Below are 17,055 nucleotides of genomic sequence, written 5' to 3'. Positions count from 1 at the left end.
AATTTCATTGCATGTCTTGACATATAATGACAATAAATTCTTCTTGATTCTTGAGTCTTTTGAGGATTGGCCATAAGTTCTCGCTGGGATTAGCGTCTCGGGAGTTTCCTGACCATAGACGCATATTTTCAATCTTTTGTTCCCACTTAATTATCACTTTGATGCTCCAAGCTGGAAAGAGCAGCATTCCTCACCAAACTGTTCTTCGACAGTTGGGGGAAGTTGCTCTTGGAGGATGTTTTGGTACCGTTCTTTATTAATGACTGTGCTTTATGGCAAAATTGTGAGTAAGCCCACTGCCTTGGATGAGAAACAATAATTGTTAACTTACCGGGAGCGATATTCTTGCCTGTGAAGCAAAGCAGTGATGACTGCTCGTTTCCTTGCATGTAACCATGGATAACAAAGGAAGAACAGTGATTTCAAGCACCACCCTGCTTTTAAAATATCCAGTCTGCTATTCAAACTCAATCAGCGTGACAGAGTGATCTCCAGCTTTGTCGCCATCAACACTTCTCACCTGTGTTAATGAGAGTATCACTGAAACTATGTCAGCAGCTACGTTTGTGGAAATGTTTTTTGGGGATTAGGTTCATTTTCATGGCAAAGACGAACTTTGCTATTAATTACAATTCATCTGCTCACTCTTCATAACATTCTAGAACATTGCCATCATAACAATTGAAGCAGTTCTCGTGTCATTCTCTGTCTTTAATTCCATGTGACCTGCCGGATCGCTGGCGGTCTCGACTGCCGAAATGCCAGTAAAATTGAAACCACATGTGATAGATCAATAAGTCTTTTTGAATATAAAACCAGAGGATTTACACTTACATATGATGCATTCAATGTGTCCCAGAGCGCTGTATCCTTCCTCTAATGGGTTCGCAAAAATCACGTAGAAGGCACTAACAACAACATGTACTCCATGTGCTTTATCGTGTGCATTAGCATGTACAGCTATGCTAGATACAGCATTTCTGTATCTAGCATAGTATGTAGATACAGAAAATGGTTTTCACTTTCTCTGTGGGTTAGTGCACTCTTTAGCTACCTTATGCAGTTACTATGGATTACCTTCATACATATTATTATAATTAAGGTTCTGAAGGTTCTACTGATGTATAGTGAGTTGTAATATTCCACACGATGGTTCTACAGCAGGGATCCTCAAATCCAGGCCTCGTGGCCCAGTGTCCTGCACCTTTTAGATGTGTCTCTGCTTCAACACACCTGAGTCAAATATAGGAGTCATTATCAGGACTCTGGAGAACTTGACTGCATACTGAGGAGGTAATTCAGCCATTTGATTCAGGTGTGTTGGATCAGGGACACATCTAAAACCTGCAGGACACCGGACCTCGAGCCCTGGATTTGAGGATCCCTGTTCTACAGCATGTATAACTGTAATGATATGGTCTGGCAGACTTGTTCTATTATAGGTCTCAAAGGGCTACACAGGAAGAAACCTGTTAAATGGGACCTGTCAGGCAGAACCAGGATCAGGAAGCCATCTAGCACAACATGTGTGAAAAACACTGGATAAAGATTTAAGATCAACTCTGGTTTTCATCTTAGCTTGTTCAGAAGATGATCCGGATGTGTTTGACCTGAAGAAACACTCTGCTTCTGGGGAGACTTTTCTGAGGTCGTTGCCACTGGTGAAAACCTCCAACAGAGCTCTGTAAGTGTGTAGAGACAGTGTTCAACAGCTGGGATACTAAATTTAAAATAAACAGAATTTTTTCATTTGCACTTCAGGCTGGGTGGGTGTAACCTCTCGGAGAGAAGCTGTGAGGCTCTGTCCTCAGTTCTAAGCTCTGAGTCCTGTAGTCTGAGAGAGCTGGACCTGAGTAACAACGACCTGCAAGATTCAGGACTAAAGTTTCTGTCTGCTGGTCTGGCAAGTCCACACTGTAAACTGGAAACTCTCAGGTCAGTACACATTTAACTGCTTAAAACAGACATGATGTAACCTATAAAGGAAGTGGTGTCCTGCTCATTTTAAAGAATTTCCCCAAATCTGGAAAGATTAGTCTATGAATCTATTAAAAAACACCTCATCTGAAAAGTTCAGACTAACCATCCATCCATCCATCCATCCTCTTCAGCTTATCCTTTTCAGGGTTGGGGTGGGGGCTGGAGCCTATCCCAGCTGTCACAGGGCTAACACAGAGAGACAGTCAACCATTCACACTCACATTCACACCTATGGGCAGTTTAGAACGACCAATTAACCTAACCCCAGTAATTGCATGTCTTTGGACTGTGGAAGGAACCCCACACAGACATGAGGAGAACATGCAAACTCCACACAGAGAGGCCCGGGCCGAGGTGGAATCGAACCCAGGAGGGTTAGCAACAGTGCTAACCACCACGCCACCATGCTGTCATTAAATTCTTTATAGCTAAAATAAAACGAGCAACTCCAAGTTTCTTTTCAGTATTCTAGGAGGGTTGAAGCAGAGTCAGAGCTCTGCTGAGCCTTATGTTCCTTTAGTAGTAATGATTTCATGTTCACCAATATGATTTTAATCACTGAACCATAAACTGTAATTTACAACGTTGACTCATGGACTAAACAAGGCCTGAAAGAATCATACACTACTCTCACACAACAGTTGGCATCTATAAAAATAACCAGACATACAGACAAATGCGGAAGAGCTCTGGCAGTGCTGGTGAACTGAAGCCAAATAATGAACATTAAATGTGTGGAATCATCCTGTCTATAATGATGCCTCATGCATTTAATTTGAATTCATGTCACACTTATAGAATCATTATCAGAACATTTTAACCAGCAGTGAGCCATAACTGTGCCATAATCTAGTGGCAGTGGCGCAGTGGGTAGGCGCTGGCCTTGCAGCCGGAGGGTTGCGCTGCGTTGTGTCCTTGGGCAAGACACTTAAACCACATTGCCTAACATTGCCTGACACTCGTGGTCGGCTGTAGAGCTGCACAGCAGAAAGGTAAGATGCTGGCAGCTTGTAATAAATGGTAAATGGACTGGTACTTATAGAGTGCCTTCTCACTAGAGCCTCATTCACCCAATCACACACACACAATTAAGCGTGTTGGGTTCCCTTTCAGTCGATTCACTTGGTACAACACATATACCATGAGATATCACACCCTCATGTGTCCTGCTGAAGACACCTCTATTCACACCCTTAAGGCAGATGACCAGTGATGACATATGTGTGGCTCCGCCCGTACATATATACTCTGTCATCACAGTCATCCCGCAGTTCTTATGCTCTTCACCTCGCTAAAAACACCTCTGCCAAGGCAGCTAGTTAGCTGGTGCTGGTTAGTTCTGTTGTCTGCCGGCTCGAAGTTAGCTTAACTGCCCCTGTTGGTGTTAGCCCCCACCGCCCAGTTGGTGTGTGGGCTGCCCGTGAAGCACTAATGTTGAGTTTCTTGTGCAGCATTTTTCACTTTGCGTCTTTGTATGAGTAGCAGACCGAAGCAACCAAAGCAGAAACCTTTTGTTCGCCCCTGTCCTCAGGGGTGTGGTTTCTCTTTGCACAACAAGGACCAGCACGAAGCGTGCCCTGTTTGCCTGGGAATTGTCCATGCTAGGAGAGCGTTGACTGAGTCCGAAGGCTGTGCGTTTTGTCATCAGCTCCGGTGCTCGACCCTAGAGAGACAGGTGACGTTCGTGGAGAAAGTGTTGGGAAGGATGGCTGTCCTGCCCAACGTGACCCTCTTCCTCCGAGTCTAGTAACTCAGCTTCGTCTGGGTTCGAAGGCGAGGAGTATCCGGTCGATGACCCCACAATTAGCCGGGCAGACCACATAGATTACGGTGAGGGGTTAGTCGAAAGCAAGCCGGAACAGTGCAAGAGTGCTGGCCAGCTTCACTCTAAGCTAGCTTACCAGGATGACAATGACCTGTTGGACATTGGCCTGGACTTGCATGGTCTGTCGGAGGATGAGCAGGAGAGTCTCTCGTTGACCTGGTTTGCCGCCACTACTGTACCATCCGGCCATGATGACGTCTCTCTTTTTTCACTGTTTTGCCACGCAGCGGATAAGCTGCAGGTGGACTGGCCCTCTCCTTCCCTAGCTCAGAAACCGTCACGGTTCGTGGGTTTTTTCCTCCCGCACGACCCCGCGACAGTCAAAAACCACCTCCCAATTTTCCCAGGTTTTGTCTCTGAGCTAACCGCTTCACTGTCTACACGCGTAACTCTGCCTGGCTATGGACAGTATCTGGAGCTTGACGGTGCAGAGGAGGCTGGCTTAGCCAACCCTCCTGTGATGGAGCCGTCCCTGGCAACTTATCTGGCACCGTCCCATAACCATGTTGTGTGTGGCCCGTCAACTTTTCCATCCAAGCACTGTAGATTCTTTTCATCCCAGCTGGACAACATTTATCAGGCTCAGGCGGGCATCGCCTGCGCCATGAGCTCCATCACTATGCTCCACTATGCTACCAGGCGATGTGCCTGGCGAGCTCAGGCCACTGGGTCCCACCAGACAGCACATTGGCGCCTCTCCTTAATGAGGTTAGCGTCACCGCGGATTACATTCTCCGTGCGCCCTGCTGTGCAGCGCTGTCCCTGAGCAGAGGGATGGCTTCAACAATAGTGGCACAACAGCTTCTGTGGCTCACACTCTGTGATGTCCTGAATAGGGACAGGGCTGTTTATTTGGATGCACCAGTGTCTGCTGTCGGGCTATTTGGGCAATCACTCAAAGCCATTCAGGCTAAATTTGAACTGAGGAAGAAGCAGACAGAGGCTCTGCGCCCCAGACGTGATACGAAGCCAGTTCGCTGTTTGTCTGCCCACCGGCGAGAGAGCAGCGCCCACTGTTGCTCTGGATGTGCCACCAGCAAGAAGCTGTCCAAAAGGTGCCGCCTAAGTTTTGTTCAGGTAGTCAGTCCCAGAAGGCGCTGTACTCTTCTAACACTGTCTCCCTGCACACAAAAATGTTTTTTTTTTTGTTGCCTCAGGTTGTTCCTGGTTTGGATGTGTTAAATGTTCAGGTGACCACTGTATTTCAGTGTTGTGCCCGAATAAAGGTGCCTCCAACAAACTATGTGAATGTACATGTTCCCATGTTATGATCAATAAAAAATGCATATTCTCAAGCAGTTGTAAATCCTCAACCTGCAGGCCAAATGAGCCAGGTCAGACAGGTGATGCCTTTCCCTGCAGACACACTGGGGGGCAACAACGCCTCACCTACAGTGCTGCAAGTGAGCCGACTGGCTGCTCACCTCCCTCAGTGGCACACTCGCACCCCCTCTCCGTGGGTTGTGAGAACCATTGCTACTGGTTACGTTGCAGTTCTGTCCTGGCCGCCTCGTTTCCACGGTATAATAAGTCCTACCACAATAAACAAAATAGTTGCAATACTAAAGGAGGAAATAAATGCACTGCTGCAGGAGAAAGCAGTATGAGTGGTCCCCGCTTTGGAGAAGGACAAAGGTTGGTACAGCCTCCGAGAGTCCGCTTTTTAGTCCATCTACACGACTGGACTCTCATAGTGAGTTCCACAGAACAGGCAGCGACACGGCTCCTGCTGGGTCTGTCACACATTCAAGCACTGGGATTTTCAGTGAATCTTCAAAAAGCTCGCTGACGCTGAGTCAGCAATCTCTTTTTTGGGCTGGAAATGCGCTCGCTCCGGCCGAGCACGCTTGTTGGAGCCCAGAGCAGCCGCGTTTCAGCACTACCTCGTTCAGTGTCAGTTGGGACGCAGACTGCGTTTCCAAACGATCTTACAGTTGTGTGCACATGATGGCATCTATGATTGCTGTAGTGCCACTCGGCCTGTTAAAGATTAGCGATGGACACTCTCACGCCTGTGTGCGTCGCATTACCTCCGCAGGAGGGTGATGATAACTGCATCTTGCATCTCAGCGCTCCACTACGGTGGCCCAGAGGTGTCAGGTCAAATACAAAAGCCGCAACACAAATACAAAATCCGCAACACAAATACAAAATCCGCAACACAAATACAAATGCTGCAACGGATATAGAAAACCACAACGGAAGTGACGCAACATAAGTTCTTTTTTGTTTTGTTTTTTCAGAACTTTAAATAAAGACGGTAATTGTAATGAACAACTCAAGGAGTCTGTGGAGATGATTTAATAGAATATAGTTGAAGTTATAGCTTTCTGAGCGATCAAGTCTCCGTTTTTTGCACCGTACTGTCACTAAGCAACGCAAGTTATCTGAAATTGCTTCATTGTGTCGCAGAGAGACTCCCACAGCCACCTTTCATCCCGAAGCCCTGCTGGGACTTCAACCTGTACTTTTCATGAACTTAACAGATTTCCTCAAGTGGCTCATGGCATCTGTGTGATAAAGAACGTCACCAAATTCATAAACTACGTATTTCATCCGAAACTGCCGGTGATTCAGGTCCTTTGCATTGCTCCTGTTTCGAAAGATCCATTCTCCTTTTTTTTTTTTTGTGGGGGGAGGTCAGGCTAGTTTAAATGTCACTGTAAAATGTGATGATTGTTGTTTTTATCAGCTGATAACTGATCATTGTGTCATTGGCAACGGAAAATGAGTTAGTGCACAGGTCTTGGCCTGCACGGCAGCTGTTCAGTGCCTTGTGGGATTTGTAGTATACGGTGGGAGCGCAAGTTACCCGCTAACCATTAATAATAGCGATATGAAATCATCAACCGGCCCCAGACTGTGAGACTTGGCCCCCATCTCTCCTCCACCCGCACACTGAGCACTGGCTCCCCACAGGGCTGTGTGCTGAGCCCCCTCCTGTACTGTCTCTACACCCATGACTGCAGTCCGACCCACAATAACAACCTCATCGTCAAATTTGCTGACGACACCACAGTGGTCGGACTCATCTCAAAGGGAGATGAGGCAGCTTACAGAGAGGAGGTCCTGAAGTTGACAGCCTGGTGTTCAGAGAACAACCTGGTACTGAACACCATGAAAACCAAAGAGATCATCATCGACTTCAGGAAGCACAGGACTGACCCAGCTCCCCTCTACATCAACGGCGAGCGTGTGGAGAGGGTCCACACCTTCAGGTTTCTTGGTGTCCTCATCTCTGCACACTCACCCACTGTAACTGTGCAACACCCACATCTCTGTGCAATATTATATCATTCATACTGAACAATATCTAACATTCCTATATTGTGTAATATCCAGTATTCATTCACTAGTGCAATATTCATTCACCAAGTGCAATATTCATCATCTTCATTATTATATGTATACACATATTTACTTTTCTTACTATGTACAGATGCACCAATGTATGTATATATTTTTATACATTCTATTTTTTGTATATTTTACACATTGTTTATTTTCTGTATATATCTTGATCATATTGATTATACTAGATTATAATATTTTTGTAATATTTTTATTTTCATTTAGAGAGTTTGATTTTCTGTTACATGGCACTGAACAGGAGTGGCCCTCCAATCTCATTGTACATCCTGTATAATGACAATAAAGGCATTCTATTCTATTCTATTCTATCTTACGGACGTATAAAATTATATCGCGACCCAGATGTGGCCCGCGGACACTGAGCCTGACACATGTGCGCTCTAGCTGCTGAGTCTCTCGACTATCGTCTCTGTCAGCAAGCAAAGCTTCTCTTCGTGTTGTTTCATTCAACGGGCACTGTTACTTATGTTGCAGGTTGCGTCACTTCCGTTGTGGTTTTCTATATCCGTTGCGGCTTTTGCGTCTGCTACAGGCCTACATTGACCGCACTCAGTGTTTATGTGACCAGTTGTTTGTCTGCTTTACTTTTTGCATTTGCGCAATATTTCTAAAATTAGAAACATCCTTTCTCAGACTGATGCTGAAAAGCTCATTCATGCATTTATTACTTCTAGGCTGGACTATTGTAATTCATTATTATCAGGCTGTCCTAAAAGCTCCCTGAAAAGCCTTCAGCTGATCCAAAATGCTGCAGCTAGAGTACTGACAGGGACTAGAAAGAGAGAGCAGATTTCTCCCATATTGGCTTCTCTTCATTGGCTCCCTGTTAAATCTAGAATAGAATTTAAAATTCTTCTCCTCACATACAAGGTCTTGAATAATCAGGCCCCATCTTATCTCAAAGACCTCATAGTACCATATCACCCCAACAGAGCACTTCACTCTCAGACTGCTGGCTTACTTGTGGTTCCTAGGATACTTAAGAGTAGAATGGGAGGCAGAGCCTCCAGCTTTCAGGCCCCTCTTCTGTGGAACCAGCTTCCAGCTTGGATTCAGGAGACAGACACCCTCTCTATTTTTAAGATTAGGCTTAAAACTTTCCTTTATGATCAAGCTTATAGTTAGGGCTGGATCTGTCAGGGGCGCAGCGAAGGAGGACCCAACTGCAGACACAGACGGAGGCAAGACTATAATGGGTAATGCAATTTATTATCACCAGGAACACCATAAACAAGGAGATGGCTCTCAGAGATTCCCTTAACACTGAACTTGAACTCTTAAACTGTGGGAAGGGGTGCAACCACCGAGGGGTCGGTGTGGGGAGCAATATGACAGAGTCCTGAGGGGAGGCAGATGGCTGGAGTGGTGTGCTGTTTTCTTCAGGAGGGCAGGCAGGCAGACTAGGGGACGAGATGACTTCCCAAGCATTAGCAGACACTCTGGCAAGGAGACCAGAGCAGATCCTTAAATAGTGCCCCGATGAAAGAATTCACAACAGGTGTGCAGAGCCTCCGCACGGCAGCCTCCAGCCCCGCCCAAAAGAGGAGGAGAAAACAGCCTGCCAACCCCCTGAAATGAAAGAAAAAACAAAAAACACAGCCACAGCACACTGATCCATAACAGGATCAGGTGACCCTGAACCCTCCCTTAGTTATGCTGCTATAGGCCTAGGCTGCTGGGGGGTTCCCATGATGCACTGTTTCTTTTCATTCACCTTATTTACTTTGTTTATACTCCACTCTGCATTTAATCATTAATTGTTATTAATCTCTGGCTCTCTTCCACGGCATGTCTTTTCTCTCCTCTCAGCCCCCCCCCCCAGCAGATGACCCCCCCCTCCCTGAGCCTGGTTCTGCTGGAGGTTTCTTCCTGTTAAAGGGAGTTTTTCCTTCCCACTGTCACCAAGTGCTGCTCATAGGGGGTCGTTTTCACTGTTGGGTGTGTACATACACCTGTATGTACACACCCTGGTCATAAAATTAGAATATCATGAAATAGTTGATTTATTTCAGTAATTTCAATCAAAAAGTGAAACTTGTATATTATATTCATTCATTACACACAGACTGATATATTCCAAAGGTTTGTTTCTTTTAATTTGATGATTATAACTGACAACTAATGAAAAGCCCAAATTCAGTATCTCAGAAAATGAGAATATTGTGAAAAGGTTGAATATTGAAGACACCTGGTGCCACACTCTAATCAGCTAATTAACTCCAAACACCTGCAAAGCCTTTAAATGCTCTCAGTCTAGTTCTGTAGGCTACACAATCACGGGGAAGACTGCTGACTTGACAGTTGTCCAAAAGACGACCTTTGACACCTCACACAAGGAGGGCGAGACACAAAGGTCATTGCTGGCTGTTCACAGAGCTCTGTGTCCAAGCACATTAATAGAGAGTCGAAGGGAAGGAAAAGATGTAAAAACAACAGGGATAACTGCACCCTGGAGAGGATTGTGGAACCAAAGCCACTCAAAAATGTGGGGAGATTCACAAAGAGTGGACTGCAGCTGGAGTCAGAGCTTCAAGAACCACCAGCACAGACGTATGCAGATATGGTTTCAGCTGTCGCAGTCCTCGTGTCGAGCCGCTCTTCAACCAGAGACGGCGTCAGAAGCGTCTCGCCTGGACTAAAGACAAAAAGGACTGGACTGCTGCTGAGTGCTCCAAAGTTATGTTCTCTGATGAAATAAATCAACTTTTTCATGATATTCTAATTTTATGACCAACACCTGTATGTCCCATACTATATGTGTTGTACCGAGTGAATCGACTGAAAGGGAACAAATAGTTATGTCTATAACTTCTGTTCCCTGAAGGAGAGGAACGAGGTACAACACTAGGATGCCCCGCCGCGCAGCTGGGCTCGGTGAAGAGCGGCTATTCAACTGAGGGATGACTGTAATGACAGAGTATATATGTACGGGCAGAGCCACACATGTCATCACAGGTCATCTGCCTTAAGGGCGTGAATAGAGGTGTCTTCAGCAGGACACGTGAGGGCGTGGTATCCCGTTCTATATGTGTTGTACCTCATTCCTCTCCTTCAGGGAACAGAAGTTATAGGCATAACTATGCGGGGGGTTTTTTCTATACCTGAGCACTTTGTCTAACATTCACACACATACATTCTGATGGATGCATTGAAGGCAAGTCGGGGTTCACTATCTTGCCCAAGCGTACTTTGGCATGCAGGTTGGAGCAAACCACTGACCTTCCAATCAGTAGACGGCCCACTTTGCCTCCTGAGTCACAACCACCCCAGGATATTATAATACTACTTGCCTGGCTTAGAGTTTGATTATGAATCTGGCCACCAAGCTCAAACTGGACTCCTCTCCAAGGAGAACCACTGCAGCTAATTTATCCAGTGGTACCCCTCACTCTACCCTTTAAGGTTTAACATCCTACAATAACCAGCAAGGCCTGTGTAGTAGCAGGTTACCTCAACACATCACCAACCTCTAAGAGCAGGAAAATAATGTCAAGGAGCAGCTCTGTTCTCCTACCGTAGACAGCAATACTTATCACATAATTACCAGCTCAATTTAATTCTAGCTTTGTAAACCTCATGATTATCCCTGTTTACTGTGCAAAAAGTGCAAACAACCATGCACATTACAGTCACCAACGAGCTGCTGCAGTTCAGTTATTCCTACAGCACCAAACAGAAATAAAGGAGATGGGAACCAAACGTACGACTTTAGCCTGCTCCCTCGTCTTCCTGTGGTCTGCACCCACTTCCTGCCTGCTATTGCGACCACACACAGACCACTAACTCTGTATAAAAGTTAAAAAGTGAACCCTGTGATGCAGTGTGTGCATTGTGTCTTTGTAGTCTGTCAGGCTGTCTGATCACAGAGGAAGGCTGTACTTCTCTGGCCTCAGCTCTGAGCTCCAACCCCTCCCATCTGAGAGAGCTGGACCTGAGCTACAATCATCCAGGAGACTCAGGAGTGAAGTCGCTGTCGGCCGGACTGAAGGATCCACGCTGGAGACTGGACACTCTCAGGTACGGAGAGTCCTGCTTGAACCTGCCTTTTCCTGAGCCCCTGTTCATGAATACCAAAGTGTTTGTGAACCTTCTGATTTGTGGACAAACTGATTTCCTCCTGAGCCCAAACCATGTTTGTTCCAGACAGAAGAAATCATCACTAAAGGCTAATAATGCATCTGCCGTGGCACAACATACTTCAAAAGTGCCGCCGTTCGCGGACTTCCGGCCAAAAATACCTCTATATGGCTGTGACATGCAAGTTCTGGGCTTTCAGGAACCGTTTGCATTTTTTCGATAGGACAAAGGTTGCAGAGTTAGGGTAAAAAGCCAGCTGATCGACGTTCCTTTGATCAGCCGACTCTGCGCTTACACCAGCTGTTCGCCGCTATTAAGGGCAAGTAATGGGCTCGACACACGGGGAGCGACAAACGACAGCGACAAATGGGCCGCATCGCCACTGGGGTGAAACTGAACACAGGGGAGGCGATAGCGACGGCAGCAATGCGAATCGCGCTCTCATGTCACTTGTCTCCAAGAAATGTGATTGGTTATGAAACTGGAGGGATTTAGACATTTTCAAAGCAGTCCGTGATGAGGAGTCAGAAGATTTTATTGGAACTGACAGAAATCTTGCTGTAAACTCTCCTCTACAAAAGAAAAAGACAACCTTGGGTTCATCCTATATTGGCACCAAAGTCCTCTCTATGCGTCTGTTTAACGTTGGTCTTGCACCAGCACGTTCCCATACGGCTGCCTTTTATGTGTACATCGATAATCACTGTGTGAAGTGTCATATAACATAGGAAAGTCAAACACAGATAAAATGATGCTTTCCTTCCTGCTGAAAGTGGTTGCAGACTGCAGTGTGTAGCATACTCTCCGCTCATTGGTCAGTCAATGAAACTCTTGCTGATTGGTTTAGCGCCACGTGACAGCGACAAAAGTAGAACATTTTTCAACTTTGTTGTGTCGCGTCGCCTGGTCACGTGTGCACGTCTACGTGCACAAGCTCGAAATTTCACATGCACGAATGTCGCCGGTCGCTTAGCTGGAGGAGGGCAAGCGATTGTCGCCTCATCGCACAAGCTCCATAGGAAATGAATGGAGAGCGAGCGACGTCGCTCCCCGTGTGTCGAGCCCCTAACGGGCGCTTCAGCGGCGATCGCCCAGCGTTAAAGGGCTACAGGAACACAGTACAGGACATTAGAGGCAGTGGCGGTTTCTGATATGGGCGACATGGGCAGGCGCCCAGGGCAGCTTTTTATCTAGGGCGGCATGACCGCCCCCCTCCCCCCAACACATTGCGATCGCCGCAGCAGCGCCTACAGCACTACTCCACTTGTGGGGTAATGGGCGCCCTCTGCCTGCTGTGTGGTGCCTGTAGCTTTCTGCCATGATCTGACAGGTTGTAACAGAAGGAAAGGGGCAGACTGCCAGCAAAAGTCGCCTTTAATTTATAATTCAGCTTTGTTACTGTTCGCTGTAACCACGCCAAAACTGTACAGGCATGAACAGAGGTGGGCTGTCACTGCTTCACTCGATCATCTCACACACACAGCGCTGCCCCGCCCCCTTCTCCCCTCAGCCGGGGGTGCGGGTCAAGTGAAGCAGTGATGGCGTGAGAGTGAGACAGTCATCCGGGTTCATTCATTCATGCCTGTACAGTTTTGGCCTGGTTACAGCCAACAGTAACCGCTGAATTATAAATAAAGGCGACTTTTGCTGGCAGTCTCTCACCAAACCTTTCATCCTCACTGACACTGCCATATCAAGATTAACGCGGAAGTGTATGTACTAATATTAAAAAGTTTTGTGAGATCTCGCAAACCTGCCTCTTTTTTTTTTTTATCCTCACATGTTTTTTTCCCCCGTCTCTTACGGGGTTCCATATAGAATGAATCTGTTAAAATTAGATGCACACAACAGATAGAACACAAAGCACATTTCATTTATAATGCTGTAAATATGGTTATTATTTCACAGTATTTGTGTGAACCCGAATTCTGATGAAAAAACACAAATATGAATCTAGACAGTTCGGACAAATGTTGGTGGATGGCGCAGTGTTGCCAGATTGGGCAGCTTGTCAACAAATTGGGCTGGAAAATTATATAGATATGTAATTTTACAATAAAAACTTCCTAAAAACCTACCAAATATGGTGAAAAGCAGCCAAAATTTTAACAACTCAGCCAAAGCTGTGGATATTTAAATATATATATCACACCTGGTGCTATTAACATGAGTTTCAATGGAGGTTTTGTTGTGTTGGACTGGCAACTGTCAGTCAGATCTGACAACCCTGGGGATGGGCGGTGGTGATAACTTATTCCGCTTCAGTGCGAATTACGGCAGATGGAAAGGAAAAGGTCAAAGCCATCAGGTGTGCAGTTTAGGAAAAAAGAAATGAAGAGGAGAAACAAGCAAAGATAAAGGTAAGCAGAAGTGGTGTAATATTTCAGTTTCTTCCATGTTTTTTCAAATAAAAATTTAAAAGAAATTCTGAGTGTGCCTGTGATGGTGGGGAGACCTTCTGTGGACCTGTCTGTCAGACCATGGCAGAAAGCTACATGCACCACACAGCAGGTGCTCATTACCCCCCAAGTGGAGTAGTGCGGTAGGCGTTGCTGTGGCGATCGCTATGGGGGGGGTGCCAGCAGGGATGCTCGCCCAGGGCGCCAAACAGGCTAGGACCGCCACTGATTAGAGGTGCTTCATTCAAGTGCAACTGTCCACATATTGAAAATATTGCTAAATTAATTTACCATGAGATGAAATTAAAAACAAACTTGGAATTCGTCAGTTTTTCAAAATATGCAGGTGTCTCATTTGAACATGTAAATGCATTTGATTCTTAAAATGTATGTTCATGCTGACTGAGACTGTGCTGCTCTGACCCCCCTCCTCCTTTCAGGGTAGAGCCTGCTGGAGTCCGATGGCTGAGACCAGGTCTGAGGAAGTGTAAGTGTGTTTGTAATGTGATTGATGAAAACAAAGCAGCACACATTCAACCATCTTCATCTCTGACGTCATGATGATGGATCAATAACTGCAGCTGGTTTCTGTTCTCTCCAGATTTCTGTGAACTCAACATCAACACAAACACGATGTACAGAAATCTGAAACTGTCTGACAGAAACAGGAAGGTGACGTATGGGGAAGGTGATCAGCCGTATCCTGATCATCAGGACAGATTTGAATGGTGCACTCAGCTGCTCTGCACAAATGGTCTGACTGGTCGCTGTTACTGGGAGGTGGAGTGGAGAGGAAAGGTTTATATATCAGTGAGTTACAGACGAATCACAAGGAGGGGAGGCATCGACTGTGTGTTTGGATGGAATGACCTGTCCTGGAGTCTGGACTGCTCTGATGCAGGATGTTACTCTGTCTGGCACAGTAACAGAGGATCAATACTCTCCTCCTCTGTCTCTAACAGAGTAGCAGTGTATGTGGACTGTCCTGCTGGCACTCTGTCCTTCTACAGAGTCTCCTCTGACACTCTGATCCACCTCCACACCTTCAGCACCACATTCACTGAACCTCTTTATGCTGGGTTTGGACTCTGGTCATTTGGTTCCTCAGTGTCTCTGTGTGCAGATGAATACAACAGTCAACAGTCTGTTCCTGTTATAGAAACACCTGCTTCCATCACCTGTCCATTTCAGGATGCCAGAAAATCACAGGTGATTGAGCCTGGAAAACCTTCATACAGGTAAACAAATTATTAAATGCAGAAAACCTGAACCTGCGTGACTAGATTATGTTATAACCTGCTCTGCTGAAACTTTAGTTCATTCTGGTTAGTTGCAGTTCAGTTCTGTCTAAGAAAGGAAATACTCTTTGTATGATATTAAAGGTAGCAGGCTAACCCACGAGGTGGATCTGCAGACACAGGATCAGTTCATGTTCAGCTGTATCAGAATGGACCTAAGTTGGATTATTTTCCACTGTGAATGTTGTGGTTGTCTCTGCAGGGTTGATGACATCAGGATGGCTAAATCTTCCTGTGAGTATTCAAACTGTCCTGTGTTAAACTCATCACACTCACACTTATCAATTACTCTTCAGAGTAGTCAGAGCTCTGTAGAGCCGAGTATTCCTTTCACTTTAACTAGTAGTGACTTCATGGATTTCTTTACAAATAACATTTTAGACATTAGAGAAAAAATGATTCATAACCATCTCAAAGATTATTCTTCATGTTCGGCTGCTTTCAGCACTGCTGGTATTTGTTTAGACTCTTTTGCTCCAGTTGATCTTTCAGAGTTAACTTCAATAGTTACTTCCTCCAAACCAGCAACATGTTTGTTAGATCCCATTCCTACTAGACTGTTCAAAGAAGTCTTTCCAATTATTGATGCTTCAATCTTAAAAATGATCAATCAGTCTTTATTAGTTGGCTATGTACCACAGACCTTCAAGGTGGCTGTAATTAAACCTCTACTTAAAAAGCCATCACTGACCCAGCTGTCTTAGCTAATTATAGGCCAATCTCCAACCTTCCTTTTCTCTCAAAGATTCTTGAAAGAGTAGTTGTAAAACAGCTAACTGATCATCTGCAGAGGAACGGTTTATTTGAAGAGTTTCAGTCAGGTTTCAGAATTCATCACAGTACAGAAACAGCATTAGTGAAGGTTACCAATGATCTTCTTAGAGCCTCTGACAGTGGACTCATCTCTGTTCTTGTCCTGTTGGACCTCAGTGCAGCTTTGATACTGTTGACCATAACATTTTATTACAGAGATTAGAGCTTGCTATAGGTATTAAAGGTACTGCACTGCAGTGGTTTGAATCATATTTATCTCATAGACTCCAATTTGTTCATGTAAATGGGGAGTCTTCTTCACACACTAAGGTTAATTATGGAGTTCCACAGGGTTCTGTGCTAGGACCAATTTTATTTACATTATACATGCTTCCCTTAGGCAGTATTATTAGAAAGCACTGCATCAATTTTCTAAAATTAGAAACATCCTTTCTCAGAGTGATGCTGAAAAGCTAATTCATGCATTTATTACTTCTAGGCTGGATTATTGTAATTCATTATTATCAGGCTGTCCTAAAAGCTCCCTGAAAAGCCTTCAGCTGATCCAAAATGCTGCAGCTAGAGTACTGACAGGGACTAGAAAGAGAGAGCAGATTTCTCCCATATTGGCTTCTCTTCATTGGCTCCCTGTTAAATCTAGAATAGAATTTAAAATCCTTCTCCTCACCTACAAGGTCTTGAATAATCAGGCACCATCTTATCTCAAAGACCTCACAGTACCATATCACCCCAACAGAGCACTTCGCTCTCAGACTGCTGGCTTACTTGTGGTTCCTAGGATACTTAAGAGTAGAATGGGAGGCAGAGCCTTCAGCTTTCAGGCCCCTCTTCTGTGGAACCAGCTTCCAGCTTGGATTCAGGAGACAGACACCCTCTCTATTTTTAAGATTAGGCTTAAAACTTGAAATTGAGTAGAATATTACATTTAGCTAAGATCCTTGAATGCTACCTGGACCTCCTTTAACCTTTAGGAATTGGACAGACTTGCAGGGAGCAGGGTGTACACACACATATACACACGCATGCACGCACACTCTGATGTTTTTTCATGTGGATCAGTTCCCAGAACTGTAACTACACATCATATGGAGGAAAGTCCTCAAACATCCTGCAGCTTAAAAGTATTTTGGTGCTCAAAATGTTACCAAGCCAGGTTCAAAATGCCAAAACATTCCTGACACCTGCTGCTGATCTTCTCCCATCAGGTGGCGCCAGTGTAAAAGCAGACACACAGCCTGGTTTGTCAGAGGACAACACAAAACTGATCAAGGTGATTTTCCAGATATTTAATATGTGCTGTGGCTTGGTGCTTATTCAACCCTTTGCGTGA

The 17,055-nt window shown here is 45.3% G+C and overlaps 1 protein-coding gene across 1 annotated transcript in view; it reads left to right on the top strand.

Moving 5' to 3' along the window:
- The window catches only part of LOC115774033 (NACHT, LRR and PYD domains-containing protein 12-like), a 196,026-nt gene that overhangs the window by 166,083 nt on the left and 12,888 nt on the right, over window positions 1–17,055 (top strand). The window contains exons 6-11 of the mRNA XM_030721040.1: window positions 1,762–1,935; window positions 11,021–11,194; window positions 14,094–14,140; window positions 14,255–14,891; window positions 15,154–15,185; window positions 16,931–16,995. Of these exons, the coding sequence (XP_030576900.1) occupies window positions 1,762–1,935; window positions 11,021–11,194; window positions 14,094–14,140; window positions 14,255–14,891; window positions 15,154–15,185; window positions 16,931–16,995 (1,129 nt within the window). The remainder of the gene's footprint in view (window positions 1–1,761; window positions 1,936–11,020; window positions 11,195–14,093; window positions 14,141–14,254; window positions 14,892–15,153; window positions 15,186–16,930; window positions 16,996–17,055) is intronic.

Source organism: Archocentrus centrarchus, chromosome 24 (genome assembly GCF_007364275.1).
Source record: "Archocentrus centrarchus isolate MPI-CPG fArcCen1 chromosome 24, fArcCen1, whole genome shotgun sequence".
In the NCBI taxonomy this organism is placed as follows: Eukaryota; Metazoa; Chordata; class Actinopteri; order Cichliformes; family Cichlidae; genus Archocentrus; species Archocentrus centrarchus.
The sequence above is the reverse complement of the archived record's forward strand: the minus strand, read 5'-3'. Positions and strand labels throughout refer to the sequence as shown.